This window comes from Phaethon aethereus (genome assembly GCF_964289735.1).
Source record: "Phaethon aethereus genome assembly, chromosome: 2".
NCBI lineage: Eukaryota > Metazoa > Chordata > Aves > Phaethontiformes > Phaethontidae > Phaethon > Phaethon aethereus.
The window spans coordinates 117648023-117669229 of NC_138582.1; the positions used below are offsets into that span (position 1 = coordinate 117648023).

General features: G+C 42.1%; 1 protein-coding gene across 1 annotated transcript in view; it reads left to right on the forward strand.

Annotated features, from left to right (window-relative positions):
* BMPER (BMP binding endothelial regulator) overlaps positions 1-21207 on the forward strand; it is a gene marked incomplete at both ends in the record, with an annotated part of 150029 nt that overhangs the window by 25245 nt on the left and 103577 nt on the right. Inside the window, 3 exons of the mRNA XM_082015525.1 lie at positions 11350-11432; positions 12952-13042; positions 13920-14002. Of these exons, the coding sequence (XP_081871651.1) occupies positions 11350-11432; positions 12952-13042; positions 13920-14002 (257 nt within the window). The remainder of the gene's footprint in view (positions 1-11349; positions 11433-12951; positions 13043-13919; positions 14003-21207) is intronic.

Consider the following 21207-nt stretch of genomic DNA (forward strand, 5'->3'; position numbering starts at 1 on the left):
ATTGTTGGGAAATGCAAGCATTTATTGCCTTCCCAGAGCAAATAGAAATGCAGGAAAACAGATTATACTGAAATTCAGATGGAAGAGACATATGACAGATGTGTGTTCTTCCTGGATGGTTGCAGAGCTGTGTTAGCTGCTGTGATCATGATTTGCTTCTGTGGTGCAACTTTGGAATTGGCTTGGCAAGCCCCAGTTTGAGGATTTGTCTAAAAGCCTGACACTTAAAAGAAAAGGAAATGAAGTTTGTGTGTGTGGAAATTAAAGCATTACTGAAATAGTAAGAATTTGTAGTTGCAATTTTTACATAAAATAAATGTAATTTATTTATTTTGTCAAATTGTGTTTAGTGTCAGCTTTGTAGCAAAAGATACCTAAACATTGGTTTGATTAGGCTGGAGATTGATTCTCCGTTTCAATAAAGGAATGCGTGGTTGGTCAATTGCATGAAAATTTTATATACATACATATGTGCACGTATGCATACAAAATGATTCTACAATAAAGAATATTAATGTTTCAAAGCTGAGAGTACAGATATTAGTGTGTATGGGCTATTATCTTTAGATGGAAATTTTAATTCAGACTCATTGTAAGATATTCTATTTATCCTGAATTGGGGTGAGTTCCTGTAGAACATTATTAGTAGACTTGAGCCTGGCATCTGCAGATTGGTGTGCCTGACATCTTTAACAGGAAAATTAATAGAAACTATTCAAAAATAGAATTAGGAGGCACGTGGATACTTGCAATATAAGAGGGGAAGAGTTATGTCTTATAAAAATGCTAGTCATTTGAATTTATCAGAAATATATAGACAGAGATGTTGTCTTCCTGGATTTCTAATAGGCATCCAACAAGATCCCTCACCAAAACCTACTAAGGAAACTAAGCAGTTTGTAGAGAAACTTTTCTCATCAGTGAATAACAGGTGGTGATAATGAATGGTTATTTTTGTAATGGAAAAAGGTTGCCAGCAGATCCTTGCAAAGATCTCAACTTGTCAAAGTCCTCAAAAATGATCTAGAAAAGGGATGAAGAGGGACACAAAATTTGCTGCCGATGTCCTGACCTCTATAGTGCAGTAAAGGAGGAGGGCTGCCTGTGAGGAGCTGCTGGAGGTTCTTGGGACACTGAACAACTGATGACAAAATGGCAAAGGAAGTTAATGTGGATGAGAATAAATGGGTGCACACAGGGCAAAACAGTCCTACCTGTACAAATATAATTCTGGGCTCTGAGTTGACAATTATATATTAACACCTGTTTCTTGGTTTTATAAAAGATGGTTCTGTAGCAGGATCAGCTCAACCTTCAGTAGCTGTCTAAAGGGAAAAATGAATTTTGGCTAGAAAGACATTTGGTCTGATCCAAGATGGTAGCCGCTGTGTGCTTAAGATGCAAGAATAGCTTTAAATGTCAGAATAAAAAAAAAAAAAAAAAAAAGGCTCTTGAGGGCTTAATTTTCAAAGTAAACGTGTGAAATTTCTGAATAAGTTTTTCTGCTCTTTCTGAAAGGTAAAGCTAACTATGCACCTGTATAACTACAGCAGTCCTGACACCACACATTGTCACCACGTTGTTCAGGTGTCATCAGGAGGATGATGGAGCCACCTCTACCCCCGCGGAGGCTGCTTGCTCTCCTGCTGCTCTGAATGCTGCCGAAGCTCCTGCTCTGTTCTGTGCAAAACCCAGAACGAGTGTCCTGTGCAGAATATGCGGGGAATCAAGGGTGCAAACACTGGCTGTGTAGCACTTCAGCTACTCCCTTTGGTGTCCCAGCAGCTTCCCAGCACTCCCCATGCAGAGCTCAGCTGCAGCCGGGACTTGGCCCTGCAGCGCTTGTTCTCAGTTACTATTTTGTCAAGCTGCCAGAGTGCCCGTAGGGAATGCAAGCAGGAAAAGGGAAACAGGGATTTTTTTTTTTTTTTTTTTTTTTAAAAACTGGTTGCATTTCATCTAAACCCGACCAAAATGCTATGAAGAAAAGCCATCAGAACCTGATGGCTTTTTTCTTGGCTTCATTCCCAAAGCCTAGAAAATCTTAATCAGGCCTTACGGGCTCTTGCCAGCTCTCTTTGATAGCTTCACGTCTTCCTACCTTGTGAAGGAATGAATGAATGAATGGCTTCTGTCATTTGAATACAACGTCAGGAGGATAACATCAAGACCAAAGGGTATGTTTCCAGAATTGGCTTGTGTAGGAAGGAAACCGCCACTCAGGAGTCATTTGTGACATTGCTGCCAGGGTATTTCACTCTGAGAGGTGCATGAGGACGGGGGTATGTAGGCCCCGTATCTCTAACAGCAAAGTAGTAGTCTGAAATGAAGAAATACTATATGCCTGCAACAGTGCATCCAGCTGAACTCCTGTGTTTAGAGCTTTGCACACAGGAGAAACTGAATTGTTGGTAAAGAATTTGTCCTGCACAAGGTTCTGTGCTGAGCACAACTCCCTTGCTTCCGTTTGGGTATTTGTATGCTACTTAGATAATTTCTAGCACTTGAAAAATTTTTTCTTAATAAACAAAAAATTAAGAAACAGCAGCAAGTATAGCTTTTGCAATCAGAAAATTTGCTGCGGTGGAAGCAACATGTTATCCCTAACACATTACAAGATTTTGCTTTACTTAAGATTTTAATCCTCCAGACTATCAATGTGTTTTAACACTATTCTTGACTTTAGGCTCATATGACCTTGTATAGTAAAGTCAGTGGGGCAAGACTCTCTTTCGCTGTGTCTTTGTGCAAAGTCTGGAATGGAGAAATGTGCGCCCATGGTTATGGCTTCCTACAACAACTAAGTATGATAGTGAAAACTTTCAGTGAGATTATTCTTCTGACAGATACATACTGTAGTTTATAAAACTTACTACATACCTCTAGCATATTATTAATTTTGATGATATTAAAAAATTAAGCCCCCTTATTACTTTAGCATAGGATAAATAAGCTACTTTTAATCGCTCATTTTATTTAATATGTTTAATGAAAACATATGAGATCACTGAGATTATAGAAATAGATTTGGCAACATTTTCTTATTTAGTTGGATGGAGACCTGTCACTTGGATATAGAGGTCTCTACACCTCGAATAATAAGTTATTTGCTCTCTGAAGAAGTGTTATTACCAGCTCAGAGCTGCATAAAGTTTGCATTTCTAAAATTGTGCACCATATTTTACTCTCTTAGCCTGAGAATCTGAATCTTCTATGGATGTGTAAAGACAAAATTGGTGGGTATCTGTTACAACAGATAAGATTTGTTCTGAAATTTCTTTCACTTCTGTGGTGGGTTGACCTTGGCTGGATGCCAGGTGCCCACCAAAGCTGCTCTGTTACTCCCCTCCTCAGCTGGACAGGGGAGAGAAAATAAAACAAAAACTTGTGGGTCCAGACAGGACAGATCACTTGCCAGTTACCATCATGGGCAAAACAGGCTCAACTTGAGGAAAATTAATTTAATTTATTACCTATCAAATCAGAGTAGGATAATGAGAAATAAAACCAAACCTTAAAACACCTTACCCCCACCCCTCCCTTCTTCCCAGGCTCAGCTTCACTCCCGATTTCTGTGCCTCCTCCTCCATAGCAGCGCAGTGGGACAGGGAATGGGGGTTGTGGTCAGTTTATCACACGTTGTCTCTGCTGCTCCTTCCCCCTCAGGGGGAGGATTCTTCACACTCTTCCCCTGCTCCACTGTGGGGTCCCTCCCACGGGAGACAGTCCCTCCATGAACTTCTCCAGCATGAGTCCTTCCCACAGGCTGCAGTTCTTCATGAACTGCTCCAGCCTGGGTCCCCCCACAGGTGCCATCCTTCAGGAACAGACTGCTCCAGCCTGGATCCCCCATGGGTTCACAAATCCTGCCAGCAAGCATGCTCCAGCCTGGGCTCCTCTCTCCATGGGGCCACAGGTCCTGCCAGGAGCCTGCTCCAGCACAAGCTTCCCACGGAGTCACGGCCTCCTTCAGGCATCATCCTGCTCTGGCGTGGGGTCCTCCCCGGGCTGCAGATGGAGATCTGCTCCATTGTAGAGCTCCACAGCTGCAGGGCACATCCTGCCTCACCATAGTCTTCATCACGGGCTGCAGGGGAATCTCTGTCTGGTGCCTGGAGCCCCTCCTGCCCCTCCTTCTGCTCTGACCTGGGTGTCTGCAGAGGTGTTCCTCTTGCCTTCTCACTCCTCTCTCCAGCTGTAATTGCTGTGCTGGTTTTTTTCCCCCCTTCTTAAATATGTTATCCCAGAGGCGCTACCACTGTTGCTGACGGGCTCAGCCTGGCCAGCTGTGGGTCCATCTTGGAGCTCTGTTGGACACAGGGGAAGCTTCTAGCAGCTTCTCACAGAAGCCACCCCTGCAGCCCCCTGCTACCAAAACCTTGCCACGCAAACCCAGTACAGCTTCCCATGTGCAATTTTGCTTCTTCTGCCTTTGTTAACTTTTGAGTTACTGTGGGGTTTTTTTGCTGTGTGGTTTTCTTAAAATTAATTAATGATCTTAGAGGTTCACATGCCATGCTCCATTGATCTGGAGTCTACCAGAGAATGGAATCACAGCCCAGGCAACAGCAGTGCTAGTTCCCCTGAATACTGAATATCCAAAGCTGTCGTAGTTAATTGTGCATTTCTTGGAAAGGATATCAAATATTATGGTTGAGGATTGCAGCCAATTTCAACTGTTAGGACTGGCTTGCAAAGGAAGTTAGAGGGAGGTTATGAGTTTATCAGTGTTCTGGCTACTCTACTAAAGCGCTGCAGGAGCCATACATACATTTGGCACTTAGTTTGCCTGTGGATGCCCCTAGTATGAGATACCCGACACCAGTTTGGTGCCCTGCTGGAAGAGCGACCGCGGGCGACTCTGTGCAGGGCACTATAACTTGCAGCCCATCCTTGCACGCTCTAAGGCAAGCTCTCAGAGATGAGGATGCAACCCAGTATGTGGATGGAGGGGGATGGGCTGGGAACATAATTATATATTTCCCTACTGAAATCTTTTTCACCTTCATCTGAGTAATCTAGTCCTGGCATCTGTCAGAGACTGGTTATGGAAAGAGATGGTTTGGGGACATAACGAAGTCTTAACTTTTCTCTTGGCCTTTCTCACTGCCTCTCAGTTTCTTGGCACTGTGCTCCAGCTCTGAACCAGGAGGTCTGTTTCTTGAGTCTGGAGGTACAGGTTCATCTCAACGTTCATTCAGTTTCTAGCTTTTTATTTCAAGTAAAGGCAGGGATTTTGAAGCAGTGACACATAGCCGCTGAGGACAGTATCATCATAGTGTCAGCTTTGGTTACTTCTGGTTATGCCTAAGAAAAGGTCTCTCTCTTCATCCTTCCTTCAAGTCAACTCTTCTTACAGACATCTTAGCACATACCTTTCATATCCCTTGAATATCTGGTGTATACTATTGTGTTCAGTAGTGCCTCAAATTTCAGATTTTCCTATCACATTGGTTAATATAATTTTCCATTTATGTAAGAAGCTTTTAATTAACTGTCTTGTCATGTTATCGTAAATACTTTTGCAGTCAAACATCAGTTACCCAGACTTTTGCAATCACAGAGAAGTTGCTCAGGACGCTTGTATTAGAAAATAGCACAAGACCTCCGTGGAGATACGTGGATGCACTTGGCCCTTGCGTGTGGACATTGTGTCCAGTGCAGCAAAGTAACAGGAAGCTCAAGACCGGGATGGGGGCTTCACACAACATTCACATGTAACATTTCTCTGGGACAACATGATAAATATCTCAGGACACTTAATACTGGAATGAGAATTTATTTTACTGTTTAACTTTGAAGCTGTAAGTTGTACTGATCGTGAATGATTTTGCTGGTGTGAGGAAATTGGGTATAAATGGTAAGTAATTGTGTCACCAAGCAGCATCACTCATGACACCCCTCACAGCCACGAGAGGTCACAGTTCTGAGGCTGCCAGGCTTGGCAAGCACATCAAGTATCAGTTCAAGATTCAATGGCAGCTCTAACTATATGGTATTTTGGATTGCGAGGTTCTTATGGACCCTGCAGAGTGACTTTTTTCCCCCATACATGTATTTGTGAAAGATGAGACGTTTGTGAAGGTGAAATTCAGTTCCAGTGGAGTGCAGGGGGTAAATACAGCACTGGGAGGAGTTGAGGTCTTTGTTTCTGCTGCTGTTTGCTCAGTGGATATGAGCTGCTTTGCATCAGATGCCCGTGAACTGTGCGGTCCCGGCACAGCTCACCCCCGTGACCACTTTACTCTGCTGTCTCGTATGCCCTTTATGCGGCCCCCGCGCCTCACGTCCCTTGGGTATTGTAATTGTGATGGCCCAGCTGCGAGTAGGTTTGATTGTACTTGGTTACAGAGGAAAGAGTTGGATTTTCACTGTTTAGAGTTAGACTTAATAAGCATGGGAGATTTTGTATATATTTTCATGCTTCTGTGTTGACAATTGCAGACCGGGGTTACCCAATAGGAAGTTTAATTTTGTAGTAGCTGTCAATGGCTTTGCCATCATTAAGACATGTGAAAATGTATTTTATAATAGGTGTATGTGTGATTCACAATACTTGTTTTGGCCAACAGATTTCATGCCAGGGAAATACTGCAGAATGTGCAAGTTATTGGTTTTTTTTTTTGTTTTGGTTTGGGGTTTTTTGGGTTTTTTTTTTTTGGCTAGAACTGGTATTTAGTGTTAGCATGCCTGGATACCTCCCTGAGGATTAATTCATCAAACACTAAATAAAACATGTCTTCTGACTGTTTTCTTTTTCCTAATGTTTATTTTCCATGCCAATAGAGACATTACTTTTTTAAATAGAAAATGGACAGAAAGCAAGGAAAAGACTTAATAGGAGAAGAAAGATGCTAAAGAAATGAAGGATGGGGAGCCAGTCTATTGTGCACCAATCTATCACTTTCTCTTGGGAGAATACGGAAATTACTTGTCTATAAAATTCTCATTAGCCTAAAATAAGCAAAATCTCTTCTGGAATCTTATTAGGCAATGTCAAATTGAGTAATAAAGGCTTGTTTTTAATGAACTCCTGAGGACACTGGTTGAGCTTTAGCACTACTAAACTGTATCTTACAGTCAATTTCCCTATCTTCATGATACTGCTCTATTCTGGGGTGTCTGGGGAAGAAAAAAAGGGTCATTTAAAAATGTTACTGGATTTGGAAAGACAAATGGCTTCCTGATTGTCAACTTGTCCACATGCCAATAACAAAATCTGCTATAATTTGCATCTTTTGTTATTTCAGTCCAAGTCCATGTGAGGATGCTTGTTTTGGAAATAAATTCCTCTTTTAAATTAAATCAGCCAAAGGTTTGTTTATAATTTTTGAAACTAAGGTGCACACTCAACACCGAAACAAAGTAGCTATATTAGTAAATTAGAAGTGGTTTAACTATTTTATCATCATTTATTGTGCAGGAATGACTCAAGTTTAGAGGATCATTTTGCCTTTATGAGATGACTAGGAGGTAATTAGCAGTTTCCACTGCATATACAATTGACCAACTTCAAAGTATTCAGTGGTTTGGATTGATTCAGATAAGCAACTTTTAGCCTGCATGTTTATCCAGGACTTATCTGAACTGTTTGTGTTGAAGTAGGTAATAGGAACAAAACCTAGAACTAACTGAAAGTTAATATTTTACATTAATAAAACACCAGCTGTTCTTAAAGAAAGAAGCAGGAAAGACTAAAAAATTAGGACACACTCCTTGACTGATATGAATCAGTCCATTAACTTCATTAAAACTGATATAGAGCACTGTTATTTAACTTCCTTCCGTATGGACTATATGTCACGGGATCAAACTTACCTATTAATGTTGAATCTGTCACTTTTCCTGTACTCCTTAGAACATTCTTAGGCTTTTTCAGTTCCCCTCTTGAAAACCTCCTTTGTAGCCCTTTCTTTTTAAAGTTTTGTTTTAAGCATGTGTTCAGTGGATGACATTTAAGTAATTGTGCTAAGTTCTGAACTTTCTTGATTTATTCTTTTCTCCTGCTCTCCCTTTCAAATGGCAGATGGAGACAGTAAGTTAATGTAATAATATTTCAAAAGGGAATTAAAATGGAATTTAGGAACTTGAAGTACGTTCCGCCATACTCGGTTGTAGAAATTGCTATCAGGGACTTTTTTGATGCCTTTGGACATGAGATATTCAGTGACCACTTGTTTCCAAGCCAAGTATGATGGACCTGTAACCATGGATGATCTAGAATGGCTCAACTGAGTTGATTGGGAGATGGGTTTCAACTCAGCTTAATTTAGGTGAGGCTCATAAACTTCCATGCTGTGAATAGGTGGACTAGGAAAGTCTAGATATATGTTTACAGGTGTCAGCTGAGAGATTTGTACATTGAAAGTGAGGTTCAAAAAAACTAGATGGTATGTGGGCTTTGTTTCCTTTTCCTTTTGAAGAGTGAGTGGTGGGTGTAGCTCTGGGGTGTACCAAGGGCAGAGTGTCAGGGCACACCTCTGGTCAGGGACAGGTTAAAATCTCACCTGGAGATTGTGAAGCACTTCCTTTGCTGCCCTGTCTTCAATTTGCCCGGCCTCCATAACTTTCCCCCAGCTCTCACCAAGCCTGCCTGTGTTACTGGCTAACTCTCCCCTTCCTTCGAGCTGCTTTCTTCAACTGAGCGTCTGATGAAATCCAGCTCCTCGTGTTGGTGCTTGCATGATGCTGCTGACTCCCTTATTCAAGCTGCTGGCCGGTGCCAAAGCTCAGGAGCAGTCTTAGTACCTCCAGTGCTTCTGCAGGCTTTTCCATCCTGGTCTCCACTTCCCGATTTCCCTTTTGCTGCCTGCAAGCTCTCCCTGCCTGCTTCTGGCATGCCCTTCCCCAGTGCTGCCTGCACCACATACCAGCGGCAGAAGTGGCATGTGGGCAGGTGGAGTTTATCCCCCCCCTTGCTGCCTTCCACAGGGACAATGGCGGGTGCTGCAGGGCAGAGGATTTTGTAGCACAGCTTGGATATGCACTTCAAGCAAGAGCAGTGGTGACCACATGGACACACCACCTTCATGCTTTCTTGACCAGACTAATCCTTGAACTGAAAATTTCAGTTTAATGTGCACATCTGTACATGCAGATTAGCCCAGGGTCATTAGCTTTCTTACAGAGAAAACATTTTAAATTAAAGAGCGTAATTGGTGAGCAAATATGCAAGGTATTTTGCAGTTGTTAGGAGTTTCCAACCTGGCCCTTGATTCTACATGGTGCTGAAGACACCAGACCCATCTGGTAAAACACTCACATGGATAATTTAACAACACAGCTCATTCCATCTTGAGTGTCAAGCACACATGTAAACTCTTTCTCGGACTGGGACCAGTATGCCCGTATGGCCTGAGCTTCTGCAGCTTGAGGATGCTAAAACGCATTGAACAGACTCTGCTATTCATCAGGGTTTGCAGTGGGCAGTAAGTGAGACTGTGCTACAAGATTAGCTCAGTGTTTTTCAGAATTGGACTTCAAAATGTGTAAGAGGAGCATAGGGCTTCATGTTCCTCTTTTGACATGTTGGTCTGTGTGTGTGAGAGCTAAGAGAGAACTGTATTTAATATGCTGAGAATTTGAACACTTCCTTATTATTCAAAATCACTTCACAGGGGCTTTGCTATATAAAAAAAGTGTGAGATTCAGATGTGTGCTTTGTACCTTTCAGTATCTCTCAAAGATTAAATTATCACAGCCAGCTCTTAGACTATTGATCAACTCTTTTAAAAACCTCCCTGTTTCAGCTTAGGTAAGTGAAATGGCACAGCATCTGCAAAATTCTCCTGTGTTACTCTGTACTTAGCCTGGAAAACTTTCCGAGTACTGCATATCCTGAAGTACAAATCTTCTGTTGTTTAAGAACATAACTAGAAACAGTTAACACATTCGTAAACGATCTTTATATATCAGGTTTCCTTTAACTTTTGGGTTGAATTCAAAATGATTTTGTGGGCATATTAAGTTCCTCAGCAGTTCAGAGCTGTGACCCTGAAGTTTTCTTATACACTGGGGTCAGTGATCTACTGGTGCACGATTGATGACTTGTCTTTATTTTCAGAAGGGTGTAAAAAGTAGCCCAAAGCAATATAGGACCATGCACCATGCACAGCAGAGAATGACTTAGAGGTAGAGTGTGGAAACAAAATGGTGCCATGGGCTTTGTTGGACCGATGCCTGGCGTTTGTGACTCGATGTACATGTCTGTGCTTCAAAGTCTCTAGCCAGACTCCTGTTGGTTTCATGGGCTCTTTGATCAAGTTCATTTTGGATAAAATAGTCTGGGAAAAAACCCTCAGAGTAGTAAATGGAAAATGGGCATTTTTCCTGCAGAAAAATGGAATATGTGTTGCTTTTACTTTTTTTTTTTTAGAAACAGTCTAGCTTTCAAAAAAATTATTTTTTATTTGAAACAATTTTGCATGAATAAGCTAAATCTTTTAAAACAAATATTTTATTTCACTTAATAAGTCTTTTCTAATTTTGCTTTTCTGGTGAGTTATTTTATTCTTTTCTTTGTGTTCCTTTTTGGTTTTCCCTTTTGCAAAATACCAGAAAACATTGAAAGAGTGGGAAGGAAAACTAGTAGGAACATGTAATAAAAAATGTGATTTTTGTTTTTTTTCCCAAACAGCTTCAATGAAACTTCATTTTGCACAAAAAAAAAAAAAAAAAAGAATGTGCCAATCCTGTGCACGGGCAAACCAACATATTTTCTGTTAACAAAGTTGTCAGATAACACACAAAGACATATAAATCTAAACCCTGTGGGACTCCAAAATGTCTCCACTCAGATATTCATCACCCACACAGAAGAGCCTGATGGCTTTTAGTTGATGTGGGTGTTGATCCCTATTGTCATGAAAGCAAAAAAGTATAAAGGAGGGGTAGCTCTCTTGATGTTAGTGCATCTATGCTGAGCTGTGCTGGATGACGAGCTCTCCCAGGAGGGTTTGGTTAATGGATGAGGATAGCACAGCCAGGGTGGATGATGAAAATTTCCAGCTCTCCTCTTACCCTCTCTCCTCCCCCTCCCCACTCCAGCGCATGGGTGGCTGAGCAGCTTCCGGATGGACTGCAGAATAACCACCAACACCCATTTTTAGGTAAATTGCCACTGATTTCAGTTGGTCTTGAATGGAGTTTGGCCAGTCACATAGGAGAAGCAGATACCAGGGAGGAGTTCCTTCCAGCTCTCCCAGGGCACGATCCCTCTGTCAGCCCCAGCTCTCAGCTCTTTCCTCTTCTGTTAGCCCAGGGTGGAGGATGGGGCACATTTAGGATGCTTCTCTGTGATCCTCATCATTGCGTTCAGCTGAACTGACATGCTTCTGCCTCCTCCTCTAGATTGCAGTTTTGGTGGCAATACATACAACAGCTCTATGAAATGGCATCTCCCCAGCAATCCCTGTGTGACATATCAGTGCCAGGTAAGGTTGTCATCAGCATCATGGTAATTGAGTCACGAGCTTTTCCCATGAAATTCTGAGCCTTTTTTTATCCAATCCAAATAACCTGAAATGTTTTATACCCAAAGCACAATATGGACTTTGCATTTGAAGTAGTTTAAATTCACTCAGATGGGGCCATCTATAACCGAGCATTCAGAAGGATAAGTCCTACATGACTTGACTATTGTGATACCCAAACATTGCTGAAGGAGAGGTATGCAGCCCTGCCATTTCCTGCTGTCTTGACCTTGAAATAAGTCCCAATTTTTCAGCATGCTAAGCCTTTTCTGAGATACAAATTATTATTTTAGTAATTGGACACTTCTGCGTGTATGTGTCCATGGGTTTTACCTGGGATGCTCTTTAAGAGAAACCCACAACCAAATCTTCTTTTCCTGAGCTCCTGTGCTGTTAATACAGTGGTATTTTTCATAGCTTGCCTATCTGTAACTGCTACATTTTTAAGATTGTCTATTTTCAGGCACAAACCAAGTAATTACGTAGGCAATTTTAGTTTCTGTCTGTGAATAGATTTGTGATTTTTGCTGATAGTTTGATGCAGTTTAAATAACAGCACTCAGGCAGCTACTAAGAATTGCAACTGTTGGAAACAGGAGACATGAATGAGTATGAAGAGCTTTTATAAATAAGAGAAAAGGATTTAAAGACTGTTCTCTTTTTCTGTGATTCTTCTGCTCTACAAAACCCATCCACATTTTTAACACAAGTACACTGAGAAGAATGAAGTTGGAGTAGCAGTACTCTGTATCCTTGCACTTGATGAAAAGATACTCACAGCTTGAATTTAGATACTCTGATCACTATGAGCTACATGAAATAAGCAATTCTTTACTGCCTTTTTCAGTATCTAAATGCAAAACTGGATGATCCTATTTACCATAGACTCACACATTTAAAAAACAGGTTTTCCTTACCTCCAAATGCAAAGCTGCAAGTGGCAAAAAAAATAACCTTTTGTGCACAGAGATTTTTTCAGGATGGCTCTTGAATTCTTGAACAAGAAGTATAGGAAATGTTAATTTACTAATACTTATCAGGCAAAGCATCAAAGATAAGCGTCTCCTCTCTACAGAACAAGATGCTTTTATCTACTTTCTGAGTATTTTTCCTCCAAGGGGAGAGGGACGAGAATGTCGTGTATCTGGCCTGTTTCCACCAGGGCTGCATGGCAGATTACTGAGGCTAAGGATTCCTGATAAAGCAGGATTCCTTTTCCTAAGAAGGTGCTTGGTTTCTTACCTGATGCATTTTAAGGCAAATCCTGTGTCTGGAGTCAGGGAGACTCAAGAGGATCTTTTGACTGTGGATTAACCTGAATCCTGATAGCAGGCAACAGGTACAGAAAGAAAAGAGGTTTTAAAATCCAGAGCTCTGCAGCATGTGCTGGGCTTTAATTATACTACTAGTAAGTGTGAATTGTTTGTTTCTTAAAGCAACCATACTAACAATGAATATGTCTGATCTGCTTCTTTTTCAGGAAGGAGTGATAGTAGAGTCAGAGGTACAGTGTGTTGTTCATTGCAAAAATCCTTCCAAACTCATGGGAATGTGTTGTCCTGTGTGTCCAGGTGAGATTTCATGGGAAGATGCTGTTCCACATGGACAACTGTATTTCTAATGACAGCCATCATTACCTGAGAGGTTGCCTCTAATTTCTCCGTTATACTTGACAAGCTACTAAAATGTGGGCCAGTGGCTTGCGATGCACTAAATGCCACAAGAAGAGCATGCTTAATATTTTTTTTTAGTAGAAGACATGCAGACTAGGGGATGCACAGGCAAATAGCCTGCGGCAATAGCCATGTATGTATTTACATAGTTTTTCAGAGGGTCTGTCAGCTGGGTTTGCCTCGCTGATGAGCAGGATTTCATTAGGAGGGGAAGTGTAAGAGTAATCCTAAAGGAGGAGACTCACTTTTCTTTTTGAAGGGGAGTGGGAGTCATAGAATCTCTGGGTTGAAAGGGAACTTTTAAGGTCATCTAGGAATGGGTTGCCTCTTTGAAGCACAGTGGTAAATTAACATGGTTTTATAGGCTAATTTGATTTTAACAGCAGTTTTGTAGGTAGGCATCACTCCAGTTGTGATATAATGGGTTTGTTATATTATAATTTGTTACAATTTCTGCTAACATCTAATATAAACTCAGGAGTAAGAATGAGTAGTAAAAACCAAACAGCTTAGAAAAGTGTTTCAAAGCCATTTTTAATGGAAGTCCTGACTTAGCTTGGACCTCATTGGTGCAAATTTATCTGCTGTAGAAGGATGCTTTCTTGCCCCCAAAAGGTAGTTGGGGGTTCTCAAAGCCTTTGTGAGGGCTTCTGAAGTGATTTGTATTAGAGAGGATGGTACAATTTACTTTTTATATTGTCCTATGTTGGGGCATCTTATAGAGAAAAGGCAATGTGCTATCCTGAACTAAACTTATTCAAATGTTGTTTTCCAGGTTGTATATTTGAAGGGAGACATTACAATGAAGGAGAAGAATTTAGGCCTGAAGGAAATAAATGTACCAAGTGCTCTTGTATTGTAAGTATTTGCCTTTTGGCATTGTATCTCCCTGTATGAACTTCAAAAGGCACGTTATTATTGCCATAACAAAGCAAAAAAAAAAGAAGGAATTCAACACTATTATGCATTCTTCTCTTGGAGTTCAGGTTTCTATTGAAAATTTTACTGCACTAATGCATTATATCACTCATATTCTCTGTGTATCGTCTTTTTTGTGACCTCACACTTTGCACAGATAAAGCATGATATTCATGAGAGGATCAATCTGTTAAATTAATGATGCTTTTTTTTGGTGATGGGATCATGCAGGGGGAGACAGAAAGATTTTGAGATTTCATCTATTGATCAACATTTATTAGATGTTCCCTTAAACTGATTTTTTGCAAGGATTCCTCTCAACTGTACATGACAAGGGCCTTTGCTCTGAATTACTGAGTGAAAGGATGAGGGTAGCCTCCTTAGGCTGCCCCAGGTGGATTTTGGCTTGACGCTTAATGAAAAGGTCATATCCTGGAATTTATCCTTGACTAGTAACAATACAGAGAGGAAGTAATAATTGCATCCTTTGGGTAATGAGCACAGGCTTCTCTTTCACTTCCATTAAGTTAAAAGATAATGCTGTATGAGCTGGGGCAGATAACTTTGACTTCATTGGTGTGATCTCAGAGACCAATAAAATGCAAAGTTCAAATCACTGCTTTTGCTGCAATCTGTGGGCTGGTTATCAGCAGAAAATGCAAGACCAGGGAAATTTACATTTCAGTAGAAACCTAAGAGTTTTGGCAGTACCAGACTCTGCTCTCCTGCATCATGAAAATAAAATAAAAAAGGGACAACAGAAGGATAGAATTCAAAATTAATATGTATTTATACATAGACACACACACATTTAATAAAGCTGCTGCAGAGGAGTTGGACTATTTTAAGGGAGAAAATCCTGGTAATCTGCAAAATTAATTTATGCTAACTCACTACTGCTACTGTGGAGAATTAGGCTGCTCAAGTGTTTGGTTTTTTTTTTTGTTCCCCCCCCCCACCCCCGAGTTTTAATCCTGTAGTAATGAAAATATGCTGTCACACATGTCATGGTGATATACGCCGTGGGCTCTGGCTCTGCTGAATGCCTCCTGTCCAGGCTGAGGAGCATTGCTCCCTCTGTACTCAGAACCCCCTCTCCCTTCAGCTTCAGCTGTAAAGCAGTAGCTTTACACCCTGGCTTTCCCTAGTCACGTTCCTCAGAGGAAAGCAGGTCTGAATGGTTGAGAAGTCTGTGGAGAGTGCTGGAGTCTTCATGGGCTGTGCTTTGCTCTTTCTTAAGTACTGTACAGATATTGTCTACTGCCCAGTTGTTGGTGTGCCAATATCTCCTTGATCAGCTTTCCTTTGTTCACTAAATAGCAAAGGCAACTGTGCCAAGAAGATCACGGCTGTGTGTGTATGTGTATCTGGGGGAGAAAAGATAAAGAAATACAGGATGTATAGGGTGAGTCCTGAGGGTCTTTCCTTGACAGTTACCAGTCCCAGGTAAGTTATAGAAGGAAATGCATCTGCTACTGATAGTAAGAGATTTAAAGCCTCAAGCAAGAGGCTTAACGGTCCCTTCCGAGGAAGGCAGTCTGGCAGTTTTGAACGTTAATGATCTCTGTACAAAATGTCCAGCTGAATCTTACTGACAGCAAAAGAAACGCTATCTGTGTGTAAGCCGCACCTGACCTTCCTTCCTTCTCTCTCTGCAATGATTTTTTTTACTGCCTCTTGCCCATTTCCTTCAGAATTTGGGCCCATGCTAACTCCTACGTAATTTCAATTTGAAGCAAATACCAGGGGCATCCTCAGGGTTGTGATAGTGCTTTTCTGCCCGCTTTGCATCCATTCGTTTTGGGGAATGGGTCCCCGGTGAATGTCTTATCTAAGCAGTTGGTGGATGTCTTCTTTAAAGATGCCTATCTAGTCATGTGATGTGATGTGATGGGAACAGGCTTGTGTGTGATGTGCTGTAAATTGTTCTGGCTTTAATAGATAGCTTTAAAAGGTAGCTCCTCACCCCAAACCTGGGATTTGAGATTGTAACTATTTTGTCAGTCTTTTGTGGAAATGTGGCAGAGGAAGTGGCACAAATTATTGCCAAGATATTATGGAAGGGGTGGCGGTGTAAGGATTCAAGACACCTTCACTTCAGGATGAATTCTGCATTTTACTTGGGAGCAAGCTTTTCTAAGAGTGGATTTTCTGGACTCCATAGGCCATCACTGTCCTGGGGGTTGCTCAGACTAGGACTGTGGGCAGCGTTGAACAGGAAGAAAGTAAGGAGGGATTGCTGGGGTTTGTTTTCCCAGAGAGATGTAGGGCTGTCCTGCACTCGCTAAATGTATTAAAATGAGGGATTACTTACAAAAAAGGGATTTTACATTTGCAAAATGATGCACTCAAAAGTCAGCAGGCCTGGACTGTCGGGCCCAGTCTTTGGAAAGCTCTTTGTAGTAGTTCAAGTTTGTGCTATTTTCAGCTCAAAACAGTGCCTACTAGATGCTATTGAGCTCCAAAAGAATGCAAAATGGTTAATATTTTTTGTTGTTTTTAACGTGCATTGCTTGTGCAAATGAGGACAAAGTGGGGATCTTGGGAGTTGGGGAACCCCATGGCAGCAGAGCAGACTGGCCGATTGCAGGGCTTCCCTTGTGCTCCTCAGCGCTGAAGGGTAGGGACAGCAACGGCATGGCTACGCGTGGGCGATTCGCTCAGCCCTTACCCAACATGCGCTCAACTCATTAATATGGTTTCTGGTTAACACCACTTGTGGTTCTAGTTATTGTCTACTGAAAACCGGACCAAACCCACCAACCTCATTTCATGGAGGTCACCAAAACAACCCATTAGCTGACAACTTCTGGGTTGCTACCGAGCCAGGCCGCGCTCGCGGCGGTGAGGTGGAGATGAAAGGCCCTGTATTCCATTACCGCTGTCCTGAGCAAGCCGCTCCTTGGGGCGACTAAGATTTCTTGCTGAAAATGAAAATGTATCACCTCTCACTCAATGCATATTGCCTGTCAGGAGCAAACGAGCCGGCTTTTAATGACTCGGTTTCTCTGGGGAGAGGCATTTGTGTAAGAAAGGTGGACGGGATAATAGGGATCTCCTCGCGCCCCGGCTGAAACCCAGCTGTCTTGCAATAATTCATCTGTCTGGCCTGTTCCTGCTTTTTGTGATAGGCCAGCGGCCTGTTCTAGAGAAACCTTGGATATTTTCCCTACCATAAGCACCTACTTAAATGAAGGACTGGCTGCTTTAATCAAGTGTTATTTCTCAGATGCTACTTTTATGAGGTCGAGAGTGTGTTTCTGCTTGCACAGTGAGAGCACTTGGCTTACATGTTTCCTTTCCTACAGCCTGCATTAAAATAGTCAGACTGTGATTATCTTAAATGTTTTCATTTTCTCTTTTGATGTAGCATGTTCGGGGAAAAAAAAAAAAGTTGAGGGGGAAGGAGAGAGAGCCAGGGAGGGAGGAGAGGAGGTTTGGCAGGAAAGTGACCTTGCGTGAGAGTGGTAACCATGGAGAAGCTTATCTTTAAATGGTAGTATCCAATCTCATAACTAGCCCCTTTTGACTCACACCACTGTTACCCAGACCATGGGCGCTGCGCGTTTCGGCATGCGAGGCATGCGGCGGTACGAGGTACCACCATGCTGAGAGCACGCAGCACTATGGAGACGCCCCAGCCCAGGACCCGTCTTCCTCCACACCCCCGCGGGGAGAAGGGGAGCGGACTCGCTTGGGAAACAGTTGGAGGCTGGATTACGGCATTGCTGGGATGGCTGAGGGCTGGGAGTGGGAAGGGTCACGCTGTCTGTCTGTCCTGCAGGGAGGCACGTCATGGGGATGACCATCGGCAGAGTGGTCTCACGCGTTTTGTCCCCAAGCAGCATTTTTTCACAAAAGCAATGCGGGCCTCTTAGCTGCTCTTCCAAAACAAGTTGAAGCGAGTGAAACCCAAATGGCTGGAAGCAGAGTGTGGGGACGGGGGGCCCTTGCAGAGCTGAATTTAAAAGCTGCCTCTGCTTGATCTCCTTTTTATCGTCGGCAGCTTTTACACCGCTGCTCAGGCATGCTCGGAGGGACTCAAGACGCACACAGCTCCTGGTCTGCAGGTGTACTTGTGAGTCTGTGCAGGAAATGTCCTGTCACTTATGTTCCTGAGTGCTAGGGTGCAAAAACTGCATAATGAAAGTTTTGCATAGAGAAAAGGAAATCGCACCGAGAAAATCTGTTCCTAAATCAATGAGTAACAGGCATTGCAACTGTGATAAGTAAAGAGAAACTACATATGTTAGTGTTTTGGACACTGAGGGTGGAATTCATCTTGACTAGCTGCAGCCATTCAGGAGTAATGTGTCTGGTCTGAACTACTTATCTGGCCTCCTCTTCAGTTAATGGGGGGAGAGAGAGAGAGAGAGAGAGGTGGGATGGATTACTCCCTGCAGATGCCTATCTTCCTCCACTAACTACAGGGGAAGCCTGCCCGGCTCCCTGGCCTCTGAGATGGCTGAAGATAGCTGAGATGGATCCCGCCCCTGCAGTCGGCTGGGTGATAAAGCACCCTTATACTGTTTTAAAGGCTTGGCCTTAACAGATATTGGGAGCTGCTGAAATAGGTTTCCACCACAACAGACGGTGGGGGAGTTACTCCAGTCTACTGGGAAACTCAGGGGAACACACAATTAAATGTATCCTCAGTGAAGGCTGGTAGCAGAAGCTATGTCCAAATTCAAATTTCCATTCTCAGTGCAGTGACAAATGCCGATCTTCCCAAATTTCCAGGTACTCCAGCTGCTTTGATTCAGCTCCAAACTCTAGCAGACACTGTCTGCCCCCACTTCAGGGCCAAGAAATGGTGACAGAGTTGTATTCAGGGGTGGAAAAGCAAAGAGTTGGTCTTTCCATAGGAGGACTGTTCACTTTCTCAAAGTTAGTGACGTAAGTAGAAGTGGTTGGCTTACAGGTGGATGCAAATGGAGAGCAGCAAGCATTCAGATATGGAGGGGTGCTCACTGTGTCTCTCTGGGAACCCCTCATAAGTGTGTCTGCAGATTTTTTGCAAGGCCAGAAAGTTTGATTTTCTGACTAGCCTATTAAGAACACAATCTTCCAAGTAGGTGAAGAAGTAAGGCTGTGCAGGTAGGTGTGGAAGAGCAAGGAGTTGGTATGTACTGAACTTCAGCAAGAAAAATAATGTGGCACGGAGACATAGACAGTGCCCTGTTATTTATTCTTTCTTTCTTTATTCTGATTTTCTTCAGGCTTCAGAAAGTATATTCATTTCCATGGGGATTGTACACTACATGTGCCATGTCTGAAATATTAAATTACCGTAATTTTGGAAATATCAAAGCTCAAAAAAAAAAAAGCTTGGACATAAAAAAAATTATTAGAAAGCAATGTGAGGTTTTTTCTTTTCTCTCATTGACATGCATAGCCATTTTTAATCTTTCCTTTGATTTCTCTCAAAAAATGCAAACATTTTGTCAAAAAATATGTATTTGAGAAAAAGTTAAAAATAATTTTAATAAAAGTCATGGAGTAAAGTTAAAAATAAAATTAATCACAGTTTTTATGAAATACAAGTGAACTCTGGAATAGCAATGCAAGTGGGCACAGTTCAGTGTAATTATTCAGTGTAAATGATTTATGTTCATAAGCATGTCAAATCTCAGACTTTAGAAAGCATCTTTCTGTGACAAGGTCTCATTTCCTCCCTCTGTGGATATTTGAATTTCATCCTACATCTCTCCTACCTGCAGAACTTCCTAGCTCACCTAGTCTGTGTTCCCAGCTCAGGCTGCAGCAACCCTTTGCCATACTTTTGTTGAGGATCGAAGGAGTCTTTCTGTGCAGCAAGAGACTGTGCCCAATTTGGGCACATTTGGGAGCAGAGTTATTGAGCAGCTTCTTGAAGATCTAAATGACTCTTTAAGGATTGTGGGCCCAGAACACGCAGCATCCTTCTCATATCCCTTCCTTCTTCAGAGCCTTTTTCTTGCCCTTCCTACCCTTCAGGTTTCAGTTCAAATTTACCTTCCATGCTTCAGCATGGTCCATGCTCCTCTGGGTGTGCAGTCAGAGGGGTCTACCTGCAGCTGTCCTTCATTCTTCTCCATTATTTCGCATAGGTGGCACTACCCAGTTAGTATTTCTGAGATGGCATCTATGGCCACCAAAGATGAGTGCTTTATATTGTGCTTTATATCATAAGGATGTGTATTCCTGTCCCCAAGAGAAGAGAGTGTGGAGGACAAATGTGAACAAAGATCAAGGTGTGATTTGGCAGATTTCTGTGGGGGATTTTTTACTTCTGGAAAAGGAGGGTGGAAACACTGAGGAATTGGAGGAAAGGCCCTTTATAAGGCTCTTGTTTAGACAGAGACTGTCTTTCCAGTTTGATGATTGCAGATCGTATTGTGGTAATTAATGAATGAAGTGATACTAGAAGCCATGAAAAAGTTAAGACTTCCTGGGTACCTGAGGGGCCTAAGTAAATGTTGATTAACAACAGCACCTGACTGCACATTACATGAACAATCTATTGCAGTACAGAGAAGAAGTGTCCAGGACTTCTTATCACTTAAAGGAAATGAATGGACAGAGCAAGATGGATTTTGCACTCCTAAAGCATATAAAAAAAAAAAAAGTTGACCAATTTTACATGATGATAATAAAGGCTCATACCTCGAGTGTAGGTTGCTGTCATTCTTGAGAGCAAAAGAAGAGCCTATACTGTCAGGTGTCTGTCCTCTGCCTCATTAAACTTTTCCTGATTAACTTTTCCTGATTGATTGTTCTTATTGACAAAGAAGAATTAAGTTCAGAGCTTTAACAATAAAGGACAGCTGTTAACAGGCAGCCTCTGATGAGGGGACTATTTTTTATTGGCATTGGGCTGCCAATATCTCTGCTACAACTCACTCCTTGCAAAGGCAAGGAACTATCTTGGAGGGAAAACAAAACAGTAAGATGGCAGAATACAAAGAACCTGGTTAAAGTAAGCAAACAAACAAACAAAAAAAGAACCTGCTGGTCATCAGGGGATGAAAGGGTTGCACGTGGTTTCAGAAGTGCCTGGTGAAGACAAAGGTTTTATGTGAGACGGCTGTAGCACTTCTTGTGAGTGGCTTCAAATGGGAATGCATGTGGCATCTCGTGGGAACGCTTGTGTGCAGAATCGATTT